Source organism: Ammodytes marinus (assembly GCF_949987685.1).
Source record: "Ammodytes marinus genome assembly, chromosome: 12".
Taxonomy (NCBI): Eukaryota; Metazoa; Chordata; class Actinopteri; order Uranoscopiformes; family Ammodytidae; genus Ammodytes; species Ammodytes marinus.
The window spans coordinates 488,503-506,912 of NC_137216.1; the positions used below are offsets into that span (position 1 = coordinate 488,503).

The 18,410-nt window shown below is 41.5% G+C and overlaps 1 protein-coding gene across 1 annotated transcript in view; it reads right to left on the bottom strand.

The window, feature by feature from the left end:
* Positions 1–211: 211 nt before the first annotated feature.
* Positions 212–18,410, bottom strand: part of LOC307258244 (interleukin-10 receptor subunit beta-like) — a 113,420-nt gene continuing 95,221 nt past the window's right edge. Inside the window, exons 6-7 of the mRNA XM_080037726.1 lie at positions 2,166–2,311; positions 212–1,629 (exon numbers count right to left, since the gene is read on the bottom strand). Coding sequence (XP_079893852.1) covers positions 1,474–1,629; positions 2,166–2,311 — 302 coding nt within the window. The 3' untranslated portion in view covers positions 212–1,473. The remainder of the gene's footprint in view (positions 1,630–2,165; positions 2,312–18,410) is intronic.

Below are 18,410 nucleotides of genomic sequence, written 5' to 3' on the forward strand. Positions count from 1 at the left end.
TAAGAACCAGGCGGCTCGCTTTGTGTAGTTTGGCTGCACATGTGAAGACGTGAGAGGAAGTAAACAAAACTGCGTTAACGGCGAAAGATTTTGCCCTTTGGTTTACATAATTTTATTTAATCTCCAAAATTAACACAATCATTTTGACAGCCCTAAAATATATATTTTTGTTAGCAAAAATATTTGCTAAAAATATTATTAACATGCTTGCTCATTGACACATTTTATCAAAACAACCAATCGGAACCAACAGAGACACACCAACCTTTAGCACATGTTTAAATAATGACTATTATAAAGTTCAACTGAGTACAACATACATATACATATATGATACATATTTTGAACATACTAAAACTATTAGTATGCTTCACAAAATGAGTCCACTAATTGCAGTTTTTTAAATCCACATGCATACTTAAATACAGAATAATTCATGGTCAAAGGTGCATAGGCATCTAATGGCATCATGGTAACATACTTTAGCGTTGGGCAGCTCCATTGGGGCGTGTAATGCTCCTTCAGTTATGTAGAAGACGTTTTAACCATCTGAGCATCGATAGGACTGTATAACAAGAAAATAACTTCACTTGGAAGAGGTATCAATCCTCTACAACATGCTTCTGTGGCTCTGCCATACAATCACTTCAAAGTTACGCCTCTTCCGAGGAATAATATGGGACTGCTGCAGAATTTGTTGCATCAGGCATGAATTGACTTTAACTGTTTCTCAGTGTCTTTTTAGATAGCACTTGCTGTAAAAAGTCCCGAATGATAGCATCCTGCAGATTGACTCTTTTTCATTGCTTCTTAAGGCCAGGACACACCGGCCCGATAATCGGGCGTCGGACATGGTCGGAGAGTCCGGAGGGGGCGGAGACACAAATCTGTTTGGTGTGTTCGTTGACGTCGGCCGTCGTAGATGTCGTCGGGCTTTTTTTCCAGCCGATTCAACATGTTAAATCGGCGTCGGCCAGTCATTCAGCCGGAGGAATCTGATTGGTGGAGGGCTCGCCACGTCTCTGCTCTGCCACGGCAGCGGAGCAAATATTACTTTCACTTTTGTCAAACATGATTTAGGATTTTTAAGCTATCAACAGAATCGGAGAATGTTCGGATTGTTAGCCTTTGTAGGCTAAACACAATCAGCACACAACATTAGATTGTCCATGCATGACGTTTTCTGATATAGTCGAGGTAGTTTGGGCGAGGAGCGGCCACAGAGGTGTGTGTGTGTGTGTGTGTGCACTGCAGCATGCATTCTCTCCGTTATAATGACGGCCTATGTTATGATAACAGCCTACTTAATTTCATCCGGCGCAAGCACAGAACGTACGGCAAGTCAGTAGTCGGCTTGGTGTGTTCTTCGCACTTTTTTGACCGCCTGAATCGTCAGACTCCATTTTCTGGCGACGGTCTGTAGTCGGACTGGTGTGTTCTGGCCTTTAGAGTTTGAGCCTTTCCCTCTTCCTTTTATCTCTCCTCCACTGCGACGTCAGGCTGTTTGCTGTAGCTAGTCTCTCCTGCCTCCAGAGGGTAACCTTCTTCCACAGTCACCTGATGGTAGATCTCCTCAGGTGGGTGGGTCTTCTGCATGACTACATACATTGATGAGTTTGTGGGTGCCATCTGGTGGGCAGGAAGGAGTATAAATAAACTCAGAAGAAGGCACTATTACTGTATGAATACAAATATGCATACATATGAATACAACTGAAGCCACATGTTCAAAATTCTTAATCCAACATACATCTGTGCGATGCAGTTTATCTCAACAACAAAACTCCCTAACACCAACAAAAGCTTGTTGGTGAAAAACTATAGCAACATATTTCAATGAGAAAGACACACATTCACACACACAACACACAGACTTACAAAGCACTAGCAACAAGCAATATAACATAACATTTAAACTCTTGATATTTAAAATCTTCAAAGTTTAAATGATTTCACATAAATCACTATTATCTTTAGAGAATACTGTAAGAGAAACATATATCGGATCTGTGGCACACAATAGGAAAACATTGGAGATGTGTCACTACAGCAATGTAGTGTAAATACTGCCTAAAAGACTTGAAGGGGTTTAAAAGTGAATAAGTCATTACAAACAATTGTGTAGAAACAAATCCATTCAGACACTTTAATACATACATACACACCTCTTTAAAGTGCTGAGGCAGTGCATCTCTTGGGCAGAGAAAGTGGGATATGCTTTTGCGATAAACCACTGTGACCACTACCAGAGCCACTGCCATTGCCATTACGACAAATGTAACCACGGCCGCCACCCATGGAGCCTCTTCATCTGCAAAACAGTCAGACCAAGAACAGCATAATACATTACTATGTTTTACCACTGCTTGTTGTCACACCCTTATTCCACAACACATTACTTGTGTTACAGTTTAGTACAATATTTATTAATTTATATTTGGTTGCTCCACCTTAAGTCAGCCAGGTCAGGATAGTTTAGTTTCAGTTTCGTTTTTCATCTCCATGTCAAACAGCTGTATGCTTAGCTGATCGGCTTGAGACTTGCAGAGCAGACACCGGGTGTCAGTCTAAAGCAGGGGTGACCAGCTTGTGAGCTACTTTTAGCTTTTGACCAAGTCAGGATGATCTACCTACTATGAAAATGCAAAACATATATTTATTTAAACATATATTGGTAATTCTTTATATGTGCAATATAAGTTGGTGTACCTTGCAAAACTTCATGAACCCATATTGCCAGGCCGCCTCAACCTGCCATTAGGCCCTGGGGCTGAGAGGTTTCGTAAGCCCCCTGAGTGGCCGTCTTACAACAATGTGTAATATTTTGTTCGATTAATAAGCAAATCATTTTAAGGTAATACATTATTTCTCAAAGGAATTTTGGAGACTGTGGTGGGGAGTCAGGACCTTCCACGGGGCCTGAGGGCATGCCCCCCCCAGAAGAAAAATTTGAAGCTTTTAAAGTAAAATGTATCAATCTGGTAGCCTGGAAATCCAGACATGCCGCTAGGCGCTGGCAAATTAAATTTGCTGCGCCTGGTCTTTAAATATGTCAAGAAATCCTGAGCTACATTTCAATTGGTTTTATCTGATATGGGCGGCCCAGAGCCCTATGTATGGTGCTCAGGGGCGGACGTGCTGACGACAGTGCTGTGCGTGCACAGTCGAAGACGAGATAGTAAACATCAAAGATGGCTGCGGATATGTTGTTTGAGTTTGAGACGGCTTTGGCCTTGACCCTTTACGATTTGGAAGGCGGCACTCAAATCTTTCATAAGCAAGTAAGAGGAATATTCTGTTTTGCCGACTGACCACGGCAAAAGTTTAATTTAACAGTTAATCCTCGCTAAACGAACAGGGTTTAATACGTCACCTTGTTCATTGCTCTGATTGGTTGTAGTGCTATCCAATTGCGTGCAATGGCATTTGAAATGCACGAGTAGGAGCCGCCACTTGAGTTGGGAATTACTATTGATCGTGGCCAGACCCTCTATCGTTCTAGATATGGGTCTGGATTTCCAGGCTATCAATCTGGTGCATTTTGAGAAGAAAACTAAGGCTAAGTCAGCTGCGTCCAATGTGAGCTATTTAGTACTATTTTCTGGAATAATTCGGAGACACATTAAAAAAATGTACAGGTTAAAAAAAATCTACAGGTTTAAAAAAATCTACAAAAATGTACTGGTGCATGATAGGCCCCTGATCTCTGTATGCCCCCCACCCCCCACGAAGGTTAGTAGCCTATAATGAGCCAGTCAATTGTTTATTTTTTTTAAATAATGTTGTTCGGGGCCTTCAAAGATTAGGAGCCTATATTGAGCCAGTGAAATATATATACAGTGCTGTGTGAAAGTTTGTGAACCCCTTGAGCCTTTTGGAATTTTATTTATTTGAACCATTATCAATTCATTTTTATCAATACCAGTATTTTATATGAAATAACAGATGTTTGTTTATCAATTCAACATTTTTCTTTTCCAGAAATCAACTGTTAAAAAGATAAAACTAATTATTTGACAAATGTTGTATCTGCAAAAGTTTGTGAACCCTGAGCTGCATTGCTTAAATGGAGCAAGGTAAACACAATCAGGTGGTGAGTGATGTAATGGACCAATGTAATGAGAGATCTTTAGGGAAGAAATTGGGCGGCACTAGATCAAACCAGGTCAGTTTAGGCACACCAAAGTGAACCCATACAGGTCAGACATGCCAAAAGGGAAAACAATCTCAGAGGATCTCAGGAATAGAGTTGTGATGCTGCACATTTGTCTGGGGACAGCTATAAATTAATTTAAAAAAAGTTTGAGCTCCATCGGTCCACCGTGAGGCAAATCATCTACAAATGGAGAGCTTTAAGAGTGACTGAATATCTGCCTAGAAGTAGACTTCCTTCAAAAATATCCATAAGCACCACAAGAAAAGTTATTTTTCAGTTAAAAGCCAACCCAAACATTACATCTAGTGATTTGCAGACCAATCTTGTAGCATCTGGGACAGATGTGCATGGTTCCACAATAAGAATAAGAATAAGTCAACATGGCTTTCAAGGGAAGGTTGCTGAAGAAGCCTCTGCTCTCAAAAAAGAACAAAAGTGCTTGTCACAACTTTGCCAGGGAGCACCTGGAGATACCTGAAGTCTTTTCTGTGGACAGATTTGTCCAAAATTGAACTGTTTGGTCACAACCAAAACCGCCATGTTTGGGCAAAAACGCAACTCTGCCTACCACCAAGAGAACCTTCTCCCAAGTGAAGAATGGTGGTGGCAAATCTCCAGATGTAATGTTTGGGTTGGCTTTTACGTGAAAAATCCCTTTTCTTGTGGCACTTGAGGATATTGTTGAAGGAAGTCCACTTCTAGGCAGTTAAGTCACTCTTAAAGCTCTCCATTTGTAGATGATTTGCCTCACGGTGGACCGATTGAGCTCAAACTTTTTTATATGAATTTATAGCTGTCCCCAGACAAATGTGCAACATCAAAACTCTATTCCTGAGATCCTCTTAGATTTTTTCTCCTTTGAGCATGTCTGACCTGTATGGGTTCAGTTTGGTGGGCCTAAACTGACCTGGTTTTATCTTTGTTTTATCTAGTGCCGTCCAATTTCTTCCCTAAAGATCTCTCATTACATTGGTCTATTTCATCACTCGATTTGGCCCACCTGACTGTGTTTACCTTGCTCGATTTAAAGCTACAACGAGTAAGTCGGCACGTTGGCGACACCTTTGAACAAAAGCGGTAGTATTTTTACGACGCCAGCTGTCGTGAAGCTCGTGCAGGGGGTGCAAGATTCAAATAATCAGGAAGCAATATAGTGCGTGTCCGTGTGTTGAAAGTGTGAGGGCACCGGACTCTTTTCGGCTCGGTGAGAGTGGTTAGTGACACAGCATCAACTACACCTAATTGCAATGAGTTGATCCATTGTCACCTCTCACGGAGCTGAACGAGTATGTGTCCCCACACAAAGCGAATGAACGAGAGACGGCAGTTAGTTATGGATCACGATGAGGTAATGTGTTTATGTTGTTGTAAATAATGACTATTTCAGATGAATAATGGTCATCTGATGATGCTGGTGAGGCAAAGTAAACTTTGTTTTAGTAGGCTACCGCTCATTCATTTAGGAGTAAACACTGCAGTCTAGGTTCACTCTGTGAAATTGTGTATACGTTGCTTGGCAACGCCCTCCCGCCCGCCTATCACTCTCCCTTTTACCTTTTCTTCATTGCATTTTCTTTTTTTTCTTTGATGGTTCAGCCCATGGTTCAGCCCCGTTAGTCATTATGACGACAAATAACTGTCTCAAACAAGGCTCCCGCGGGACAACGTCTCAATTTGCGGGACGTGTGAAAAGTAATGGAAATGCGATCTGGTCACCCTAGAAGTTAGAAGCATTGTTATTGAAAGTGAGCCCCCCTTTTTAAATGTGTGTTTTATAATCTGGCATTTATCCGATAGCTGTGAGGAGACAGCAGTCTCCGTTTGTCTGTGTGTGTGTTTGTCTGTGTGTGTGTATCGGGCTGCTGGGCTCAGTGGCTCTGTGAAGGTGCTGCCTGCAGTGCTTCAGCGTTTGTCTTCCTGTTACTTCAAAATAAAAGCCAACTCACGTTTGTCAAGTGAAATGCTAATGTAAAGCCAGTGAAATGCTTTTAATGTGAAGCCGCAGCCTTAATGCTCTATTTGTTTAACAGTAGCTAACTTAACTGCTGCGCGCTGATCTAAAGATAGTGTTTTTTTAATATAGAAAGCCGTGTCTCTGGCATTACCGGTGGTGACACGAGTTTATTTTGCTAAAAAAACGGCACTTTGTCCCGCATTGACCCGCACAAACGTAGTCTCTGTCCCACATCTGGTGAATTGGGATCTGGTCTCCCTATCCCCTTCCCTCACCTGGAGTGATAGGCTTCTCAAATCACGTTCCTGCGCCACACTGAAATCTGCGACCAATACGGATATGTGACCATAGAGCATGCACGCGTGAACCGAAAATCGGACTGGGTGTACGACCAGATCAAATGCAGTAATAAAAACTATATAAAAACGTCTTTCTTTGCACTGATGGTCTCGTTTGCTGTTAAAGGTAATTTATGATTATGAGAGGAAACATGAGGCTGTTTAAAAGATATTTAAATGTTACTCGTTGCCGCTTTAAGCAATGCAGCTCAGGGTTCACAAACTTTTGCACATACAAAATTTGTCAAATAATTTGTTTTATCTGTTTCAACAGTTGATTTCCGGAAAAGAAAAATGTTGAATTGATAAACAAACATCTGTTATTTCATATAAAAATACTGGTATTGATAAAAATGAATTAATAATGGTTAAAATAAATAAAATTCCGGTTACAGAGCATGGGGTAGGCACGATCGCTGATAGCTCCCACAAAATATTTCAGACCTAACTGATTAAACCCTATTTTCGTCGATTTTTTTTGTGCTTGTGTTGCCGGTAACACTGATACTGTTTTGGAGAAATGCCTAGAAGCAAGAAAAACGCAAAAAGAGATTCGGCAGAGTCAGATATGTCCTCGGACAGCGTGGTTAGCATGGACGTTGGTGCTAGCTCAATGGCTTCCATTCCGGATCTGCTTGAACAGCATAGAGCAGCGATAGCCGCCGAGTTTAAATCATCTTTCGCCAGCATGGACGCTAAGCTGGACAGCATCCAGGCCGTGGTCTCAAGCCAGGGGAAACGTATAACCGATCTCAAGGATAATGCAGAAACTGTTTGCGGACGCCTGGAGCAACTTGAGGCTACGTGCTCCTCACTGCAGGAAGATAACAAGCTGTTGAAAGCTAAACTATCGGATTTGGAAGGGAGGAGCAGGAGACAGAACGTCCGTATTGTGGGCTTACCAGAGTCACTTGAGGGTGCGCGCCCCGCCGCCTTTTTCTCCGAGCTCCTCGTCGAGGTGTTTGGTGGTCAAGTTCCCCCTTCTCCCCCGGAGCTGGACAGGGCTCACCGCACTCTGGCACCCAAACCGGGCCCGCATGAGAGGCCGCGATCCGTCGTTATCCGCTTTCACCGATACCAGACTAAAGACCTGATCATGAAGGAGGCATGTAAACAGGGCGAGCTGGAGTACCACGGCCACACGCTCCGGTTCTACGAGGACTACAGCGCGGAGGTCGTGAAGCAGCGGGCTGAATACAAGCGGGTCATGGCTGAGCTTTATCAGCGCGGTCTCCGTCCCTCTCTCCTCTTCCCTGTGAGGCTTCGCATTACTCTCCAGTGCGGCGAGAGAAAGTGGCTGCGGTCTATCTCTGAAGCATCTAACTACTTATCTACACTGGGAGTGAGTCCGTAGTAAATACGATTGCCTGCTGTGAGTATACAATGTGGACAAATGCTCTTTTCATATCCCCAGCCAAACTCTCAGACTGATGGTACTATACGCAATTTTTTTTTAAATGAGTAAAGTAGCTGGGTGAACGTGACATTTTTGTTGCTTGTCATTTTGACGTATTGTCTAGCTCACTCGCTTTTTATTTTATTTGTATCTCTATTTTAAAACGGCTAGATAAGCGTGTCTGTTCTTTATTTTTTTTTATTTATTTTTTTTGCCATTTGGACAGATTGTCTAACTCACGCCTTGTTCTTTTTTTTTGTATTTGGAATTTGTTGGTTGAGCACGGTATGTTTGTTTAGTGTGTTGTCATTTTGACAGTTTGCTGGATTGTTCATAGTGTTACTAGCTGTTATGGGGTGAATTGTACAAGACTTATGTGGGAAGCTAGTACAGGCTAGAAAGTTAAGGCTTGGAATGTTTGTTGTGAGACTAGTAAGGGTCTTTCGGGGTTTGCTGTTTAGAGCAATATATGGGGTGGGTTCTGGGTGGGATGGGGTGGTGTCAACTGGGGGTTTAGCTGATGGGTTAGCACCTGCTGTGTTTTCAGTTATCTGTGTTTTCCTTTTTTTTGTGTGTTTTTTTTTCCTCTGTGTTTTGCTACTCTTTTTGTTATCGGAGCAACTCTTTTTACTCTCACTATAACTGAGCTAGATGAAGGGCAATCTTAATTTAATTAGTTGGAATGTCAAGGGGCTTAATCACCAAGTGAAAAGGGGTAAGGTCTTAACCCACCTAAAACGGCTCAGGGCTGGAATAGTTTTCCTTCAAGAAACCCACTTACATGACTCTGACCATGGGCGTCTAAGTAAATGCTGGCGTGGACAATTTTTTCATTCTAATTTCAGGGCTAAGGCCAGGGGCACAGCTATCCTTATTGATAGTAATATTCCTTTTGAGTCCTCAAACATTATATCAGACAAAAATGGACGTTTTATTATTGTTTCAGGCAAACTTTACAATAAGTCAGTCATCTTGGCCAACGTCTACGCGCTTAACGTCGATGATGTAGAATTCTTTAAGAGATTTTTTTCTCAACTCCCCGATCTCAATTCCCATTCTTATTCTTGGTGGGGATTTTAATTGTTATCTGGATCCAGTCTTAGATCGCTCTTCCCCCAAACCTGCCACTCTTAGCAGATCTGCAGGTTATATCAAATCATTTCTTGCTGATTATAGCCTCTCTGATCCATACAGGTTTTTATACCCCACAGGAAGAGAATATTCATTCTTTTCACATGTCCACCACACTTACACCCGAATTGATTATTTTTTTGTTGATAATTCATTGATGTCAGACCTAAAGTCATGCAGTTATGAAAGTATTGTGATCTCAGATCACGCTCCTCTGCTCCTTCAACTGGCTTTCCCTGACGTTGAGTATACAAGAAGGCAGTGGAGACTGGATCCATTGTTGCTCACAGATGAAAGTTTTCTTTCACACATCTCTACACATATTACAACTTTTTTGAGTATAAATAAAACACCAGATGTGTCCAATGCAACAATTTGGGAAGCCCTGAAAGCCTATTTGAGAGGTGAAATTATATCATTTGCAGCATACAAAAATAAGTGTACAAAACAGAAACAAACTGAAATAGCTGATCAGATTCTGAACATAGACAGACAATATGCTAATTCACCTTCATCTGAACTTTACAAAGAACGTTTAAAACTTCAGACAGAATTCAACCTTCTTTCCTCTCGTCAGGTTGCTGACCAGTTGCTTAGGAGCAGAAGTACTTTTTACGAGCATGGTGACAAGATTGGCAAACTCCTGGCCAATCAACTGCGCGGATTTAGAGCAAAGCAACTCATCCCTGGAATACGGACAGACAGTGGGTGTACAACATCAGATCAGAAATTGATAAACGAAAAGTTCAAAACATTCTATTCAAATTTGTATAGTTCTGATTGTACAGTAGACGCAGCGGTGATGGAAACCTTTTTCAGTAACCTAAACATGCCTTCCCTTTCTCAAGACCTGAGACATAGCCTTGAGGCACCTATTACTCAGAGGGAAATTATTGCAGCAATAACATCTATGCAATCAGGCAAATCTCCTGGTCCAGACGGATTTCCATCTGACTTTTTTAAGAAATTTTCAGCCGAATTATCGCCTTTTTTATGTTCAGTATTCTCAGACTCATTTGACTCAGGTAAACTCCCGCCTTCGTTCTACCAGGCCTGTATTTCCCTGTTGTTAAAAAAGGATAAAGATCCTCTAGATTGTGCATCATACCGACCAATTTCCCTATTAAATACGGATGTGAAGATACTTGCTAAAATTCTCGCCCACAGATTGGAGGATGTTCTCCCCTCCATCATATCCTCCGACCAAACTGGGTTTATAAAGGGACGCCAATCATTTTATAATATCCGCCGGCTAATGAACATTTTATATTCCCCCAGAAATATTGAATCAGAATGCCTCGCTTCTATGGATGCTGAAAAAGCATTTGATAGAGTAGAATGGAATTATTTGTTTTTCACCCTTGAGAAATTCGGTTTGGGTCCTGTTTTCACTTCTTGGGTTAAATTATTATATGCATGCCCTTCTGCCTCAGTATTAACAAACAGCCGTTACTCAAGTAGTTTTGATCTGCACCGTGGGACCCGGCAGGGTTGTCCTTTGAGCCCACTCCTTTTTTCTATTGCAATCGAACCACTTGCGATTGCCATCAGAGGTAACAAACAGATTCAGGGGATATGGAGAGGAGGAATTGAACATAAGGTATCATTATACGCCGATGACTTACTTTTGTTTGTCGCCAAGCCAGCCACCTCTTTACCGGAGGCACTTTCTGTGTTGGAGGTCTTTAGTCAGTTTTCTGGCTATAAACTTAACTGACAGATCATCTGAGTTACCTTGGGGTATGTTTTACCAGAAATTTTAAAAACCTATTTAAATCGAACTTCCTCAAATTATTGGATCAGGCGAAGCAAATATTATCGAAGTGGTCTCCTCTGGCTTTCTCTCTCATAGGTAGAATAAATTCAATTAAAATGACATTACTCCCAAAGTTCCTATATCTATTCCAATGTCTCCCCATCTTTCTCCCCAAATCCTTTTTTCAGGCCCTTGACTCTTTAATGATAAATTATATTTGGAATGGTAAACACCCTCGGTTAAGGAAAGCATTTCTTCAAAGACCAAAACAAACAGGCGGAATGGCCCTCCCTAATTTCCAATACTATTACTGGGCTGCTAATATCCGTTCTTTAGTGTATTGGGTGCATTTTCACCTTGACGACTCAGCCCCAGTATGGGTAACAATGGAGTCCAGCGCTGTTAGCCCATTGTCTCTCTGCCCTCTTAAGCGCCGCACTTCCACTCTCTTCGGCTATTCCCAACAGTAATCCCGTGATTAAGCACTCCCTTCGAATTTGGACCCAATTTAGGAAGAATTTTGGAATGCAGAATTTTTCACTTTTCAGCCCAATTGCAGCCAATCATTTGTTTACTCCCTCGACGGTGGATGGTGCATTCAAGATCTGGCATAAAAAAGGCTTAAAATGCATCGGTGATTTATTTATTAATGATCTATTTGCTAGTTTTTCCCAATTGATAAAACATTTTGGTATCGAAAAGACAGATTTTTTCCGATTTCTGCAAATCAGGCATTTTACGCAGAAGTTAATTCCCCAATTCCCTTATAAACTGCCAGCCAATCATGTCGATTTGTTTCTTTCTGTAAACCCCACATTAAAAGGCTCAATTTCTGTGTTTTTCAACCTTATTTCGAAATTGCATAGCCCCTCATTAGCAGCTATAAAAACCCTGTGGGAGCAGGACCTAGGTTCTGCCTTCACAGATCACATGTGGGATTCAGTCCTGGATCACTCTACCTCCGTGTGCGCCCGACATGCTCTTGTGCAATTTAAAGTAGTACATCGTATCCACATATCTAAAACTAAATTAGCTCGTATGTTCCCCGATGTAGACCTGACCTGTGATACCTGTAAGAGTACACCGGCATCACTCTTTCACATGTACTGGTTGTGTCCCACCTTGACTGAGTTCTGGACATCAGTTTTTCAAACAATTTCTGAAGTACTTCAGCATCAAATTGAGCCGAACCCTTTCACTGCAATTTTTGGCATTGCTCCCAATTCAGGCTTGCCTAAAGTGAAGCTAAAGGTACTGGCCTTCACCTCTTTACTTGCTCGTAGGGCTATCTTACTTAAATGGAAAGATCCTGCTCCTCCTTCCCACTCACATTGGATTAGAGACATTATGTCATGTATGAATCTGGAGAAAATTCGTTGCACTACCCAGGGATCTGAGACTAAATTTCATAAAATATGGCGCCCCTTCCTAGACTATTTTAAGAAACCGACCACAATAATTGAAGAGTAACTACCCCCTCCCCTTTTTTATTTGATTCAATTTTATTTCTTTGTTTTTTTTCATGTTGGTTGTTTGTCTTTGTTTTTGTTTCTTGAAGTGTGTGTTTCCGTTTCATTTCTGCTATTTTTAACATTATGTATTTTTTTATTTTTTTGTACTAATTTCTTAATGCAGAATTGTTTGTGATTGGGTGTGAGGGTGGGATATGGGTGGGGTATGTTCGGGGGGGAAAAAAGTATAATCCATTGTACTGCAGTTGCTTTGCTACTTTGCGATTTAATAAAAAAACCTTTGAAAGAAAATAAATAAAATTCCAAAAGGCTCAATAGGTTCACAAACTTTCACACAGCACTGTATGTATATACAGGTCCTTCTCATATAATTAGCATATTGTGATAAAGTTGATTATTTTCCATAATGTAATGATAATAATTGAACTTTCATATATTTTAGATTCATTGCACACCAACTGAAATATTTCAGGTCTTTTGTTGTTTTAATACTGATGATTTTGGCATACAGCTCATGAAAACCCCAAATTCCTATCTCAAAAAATTAGCATATCGTGAAAAGGTACTCTAGACGAGCTCTTAACCTAATCATCTGAATCAACTAATTAACTCTAAACACCTGCAAAAGATTCCCGAGGCTTTTAAAAACTCCCAGCCTGGTTCATTACTCAAAACCGCAATCATGGGTAAGACTGCCGACCTGACTGCTGTCCAGAAGGCCATCATTGACACCCTCAAGCAAGAGGGTAAGACACAGAAAGAAATTTCTGAGCGAATAGGCTGTTCCCAGAGTGCTGTATCAAGGCACCTCAGTGGGAAGTGTGGCAGAAAACGCTGCACAACCAGAAGAGGTGACCGGACCCTGAGGAGGATTGTGGAGAAGGGCCGATCCCAGACCTTGGGGGACCTGCGGAAGCAGTGGACTGAGTCTGGAGTAGAAACATCCAGAGCCACCGTGCACAGGCGTGTGCAGGAAATGGGCTACAGGTGCCGCATTCCCCAGGTCAAGCCACTTTTGAACCAGAAACAGCGGCAGAAGCGCCTGACCTGGGCTACAGAGAAGCAGCACTGGACTGTTGCTCAGTGGTCCAAAGTACTTTTTTCGGATGAAAGCAAATTTTGCATGTCATTTGGAAATCAAGGTGCCAGAGTCTGGAGGAAGACTGGGGAGAAGGAAATGCCAAAAGGCCTGAAGTCCAGTGTCAAGTACCCACAGTCAGTGATGGTCTGGGGTGCCATGTCAGCTGCTGGTGTTGGTCCACTGTGTTTTATCAAAGGCAGGGTCAATGCAGCTAGCTATCAGGAGATTTTGGAGCACTTCATGCTTCCATCTGCTGAAAAGCTTTATGGAGATGAAGATTTCATTTTTCAACAAGACCTGGCACCTTCTCACAGTGCCAAAACCACTGGTAAATGGTTTACTGACCATGGTATGACTGTGCTCAATTGGCCTGCCAACTCTCCTGACCTGAACCCCATAGAGAATCTGTGGGATATTGTGAAGAGGAAGTTGAGAGACACCAGACCCAACACTGTGGATGAGCTTAAGGCCGCTATCGAAGCATCCTGGGCCTCCATAACACCTCAGCAGTGCCACAGGCTGATTGCCTCCATGCCACGCCGCATTGAAGCAGTCATTTCTGCGAAAGGATTCCCGACCAGGTATTGAGTGCATAACTGAACATAATTATTTGAAGGTTGACTTTTTTGTATTAAAAACACTTTTCTTTTATTGGTTGGATGAAATATGCTAATTTTTTGAGATAGGGATTTTTGGTTTTTCTTAACTTTTTTGCCAAAATCATCAATATTAAAACAATAAAAGGCTTGAACTACTTCAGTTGTGTGTAATGCATCTAAAATATATGAAAGTCTAATGCTTATCAGTACATTACAGAAAATATTGAACTTTATTACAATATGCTAATTTTTTTAGAAGGACCTGTATATATATATATACACGGGCGCCGCCAGGTATTTTGGGCCCCATGAAAAGATATCACTCTGGGCCCCCAACCAGGCCACGCCAAGCAAATGCAATTTTCTGTAACCTAAACTACCTATAACTCTATTCATACAGGCGTGCACCTATGTTGAAGTCCAATACTAAAGGCCTACAATACACTGACTCTGAGCTGCTAAAATACAACACTGTGCTAATGTTCAACATTCTGCAGACAATTCGCTAATATTCTGGAAAATCAATCTGCTACAGGCCATCTCTTATGGTGAAAATCACATTTTATTTTTTAATTCTCAAATGAAAAAAATCTCTACATCAATTGTGGTGTCAATAACTATAAATATAACTCTTTAAATTAACATAAATTGCGTCATCAACATGAATCTCAAAAAATAGGCTGCAGATTTTTAAATGAAACTCCATACCACCTAGAAACAATGTAAACATAACAGGAGTAGAAATGAAAAGCCCTGATGGTGGTGCTAAAGCAATAGGATATTCCACTTTGGACTTCTGCTGCACAAAACATTTTATGACATTTGGGATACAATTATGTTCAAGTGAACACGTTACTCTCATTTTTACAAAACTGGCCTAGATTTAACATTGGTTATACTGTAACTTAAATAGCCACCTATCTTCAGTAGGTCCTACATTTTCCAAAAAAAATTGTTTATTACAAAACATCCCAATTGTAAGTGCTACACACGGCTAACTGGCTCATCTTACTCCACTCTCATCCCTATTCACCAAGAGCCCAGTACAGCGCCTAGCCTTCTTACTAGCAAAGTCACTTATAAAATATTTGAGATGTTATAAAATCAGCAGCTCTGAAAAAAATCTAAAGCATAACCTCACCTCCTTCTTCAGATAGGACTGGGAGTAAAGCTGGTTCAGGTTCAATTTGGGGGGGGCAGAACAGCTGAGCCTGAAGATGGATCTGATCGTGTCATCAGGGGGCAGGGACAACTTATTTAGTATGAATAGCTTGCTAAAAGTTTACCTGCATTGATTTAATGTCAGCTAGAGGAGCAAAATACAAAAATTCAGAATTTTAGCTAGCTTGATTTTAGCTACTTGGCAGTCATTAGTGGGAAAATAATACAACACCATGCACTCCAGTGTTAATTTTGCAAATTCTGATTTAGTCTTAGTCTTTTGAATATCACACCATTTAGTCTTAGTCCTATTCTAGTCATCTAAAATATTTGAGTCTTAGTCTAGTCTTAGTCTACTAAATATAAGCAGATTTTAGTTGACTAAATCTACAGCGGACTTCGTCGACTAAGTGTTTTTCTTCATTGAATGGTATTAAGGTTTGAATATGCAATACAGACACAGATTTAATGGTTGTAATACAGAACATGTATTCTATTTCATTCTTAATAATCTCCCATAAAATCAGTGTACCTGACTGGATAGAGGGCTGGGGGGGCTTTAAGAGCCTTTGCCCGGGGGGCCATTATCTCATGATCCGTCTATGAACCGACTGGATTCCACAATCTTTTTTCTTTTTGCGGGGAGCATGCACAAGCATTATTTATAAAAAATAGAAAATAAAACAAATAATTGGGGGGCCCCACACTAGGTCTTGAAACGGGCCCCGAGATCGTTAAGGCCGCCCCTGGGCAGCAGCAGCATGCAGTTACGTGCTGATAAAATTGAGCAACTGCGCTTTCCTTTAAGCAACACTGCTGCCGCTGTGTGTGTTCGCACTTCTTTTGCATCAAAGCATTTTTGATAATAAAATGAGAGGTTTTAATTGAACGCTGTCCATGCGTCGGAGATGATTGTAACTTACTCGGGTGAAAACAGAAACTAACGGAGGGAGGCGGCAGTTTCACAGTTCATTTCCTATATAGTTGCGCAGTCAGTTTGGGGACATGTGCTCTGTGTATTCAAGCTTGAGACACAGCCTTCTACAAACAGATCGCGGAACTTAGCTGTTCCCCTAGACAACGTTAACGGGCAGGATATCTCTGACTATCATTTTGTCCATCAAACCGCAGATTTTTTCTGCACGTCGGCTCACTCCACCCGCTCACACTGGCGCCGTCTCCCGTCGATTTTTACCGACACAGGGTTGCATTCGCTGCTTTGCACTGATTGGATTTCTTTCCAATTTGTCCCACAGTTCTGATTGGATCTCTTCTCCATTCGTCCCGCCCTAACAGTTTCGTCTCGTTCCTATTCGTAGACTATAGTGTCAGTTATATTCGTCTCAGTCTTCGTCATCATATATGCCTTTTTATTTAGTTTTTATTTTGTTTTCGTGCGTGAAAAAGGTTTGTTGACGAATATTTTTCGTCATAGTCTTAGTCTACGAAATTAACACTGATGCACTCATCGACTACACTCACCTTTTGGGCTGAAAAAGTGTGTGACATACTGTCGCCCTTTAATTCCTCTATCTTTCTTTTCTTTCCTCTCTTTTCGCTTTTGATATACTGACTTTTGTCGTTGAGACATGATTCAATCATTCCCCGTTAATCACTCTCGATAGTGGCATGGGATGCGGATAGGGTGGCCACCTTGGATTTAGGAAAAAAAGGGACACTTGATGTTTGGGGCGTAGGGCTCAGCCATTATTAGACTACCAGTTCAGTGTAATGACCTATAATAACCATAAACACCTACAGTGCTTTTTACAGTAGGATATATAAGGAGACTGAGGTGGGGACCTTGGACCTTGTAGGGGGGTCCGGGGGAATGTTCCCACGAAAGAAAAAAATGCAACCTTTTAAAGTAAAATTCCTCAATCTGGTGCACTTTGAGAAGAAAATTGCATGCAACCAGGCCCGGGGGCCCTAAGCCAGAAATACTGATAGTAACTTTACATGTCGCATTGTCAAAGAGCTCAGTCACTCATGTCAATAACAGGGTCTAAAAAAAGGAATCGCCTAAAATAAGGAAAGAAATCATCAACAATTTTTAGTAGGTGAAAAATAGAAAAGCAAGTGCAAAACAAAAGCATTACAGCTCTGTCTTAGGCCCCCTCACACATACAGTAATAAGCTTTCTACGTGTAAATTCTATACTGTTCATAAACAGTAGCTATCCAACCTTTATCTGTTGAATAGGGATAGGGAGGAGTATGGGGGGGGGGGCTTTAAGAGTCTGGGCCCATTATCTCATAATCCGTCTATGAACCAAATGGTTTCCACAACTTTTTTTTCGCGGGGAGCATGCACAAGCATCATTTATAAAAAAAATAAATAAAAAAAAGTGGGGGCCCCCCACACTGGGTCTTGATACGGGCCCTGAGATCGTTGAGACCGCCCCTGCCCGCTTGTCGTGCCACCTGACGACGGAACGCTGCGCCTTCTCTCTGCCCGGCCCCGCTCGCCTCTCCATTGAGAATTAGTTTGGGCAACAAACGCCTCGGCCCGTGTGAAACGGCCTTAACTACTGAACAAAGGAAATCAAATGAGGTTGGCATTTCCCCCCAAAAAACGGGACAAATTGTGCTGGTGAAAAAAGAGAACAATTCTGAGAAAAGCGGTACGGGTGGCAACCATGGTGGCACTGGCAACAGTAGATGCGGAGCTGTTTGAAAAGCAGACCAAACCATTACTTCTAAATACAGGGGGGTGTACAGAGTTTTGAAATTGTTACTTTTTGTTTGAAAACTTTTAAATAAACCATTAATTTTATTTATTTCACGTTGGATACAATGTTTTATTAATGGAGATTATTGATCAACGATGAATTTTTTTATTTTTTATTTTTTTAAATCCTTAAATTCTAATATTTTTGGGCCCCTACCAGTCACGGGCCCTTAGAATCGTCCCAACTTTTCACCCCATTACGGCGCCCCTGTATATATATTTATATACACACCCACACACACACACACACACACACACACACACACACACACACACACACACACACACACACACACACACACACACACACACACACACACACACACACACACACACACACACACACACACACACACACACACACACACACACACACACACACACACACACACACACACACACACACACAACTCAGACCCTGGCATTGCTCTGAGCAGGATGCTCTGGTCTTCTCTCCATGCATGAATGCTGACCATAATAATTTGTATTGTCTTTTGAAACTAAGTAAAGATTTGTTTTCATATTGGACTTGAGTGAAGTTTTCTCAGGCCCCCAGGATGCTGCCTTCTCCGAGCAGCCAGCATGGACATGTGGCCAACCCATTGGTATTGCATGGTAAGGGGTGGAGCTTATTTT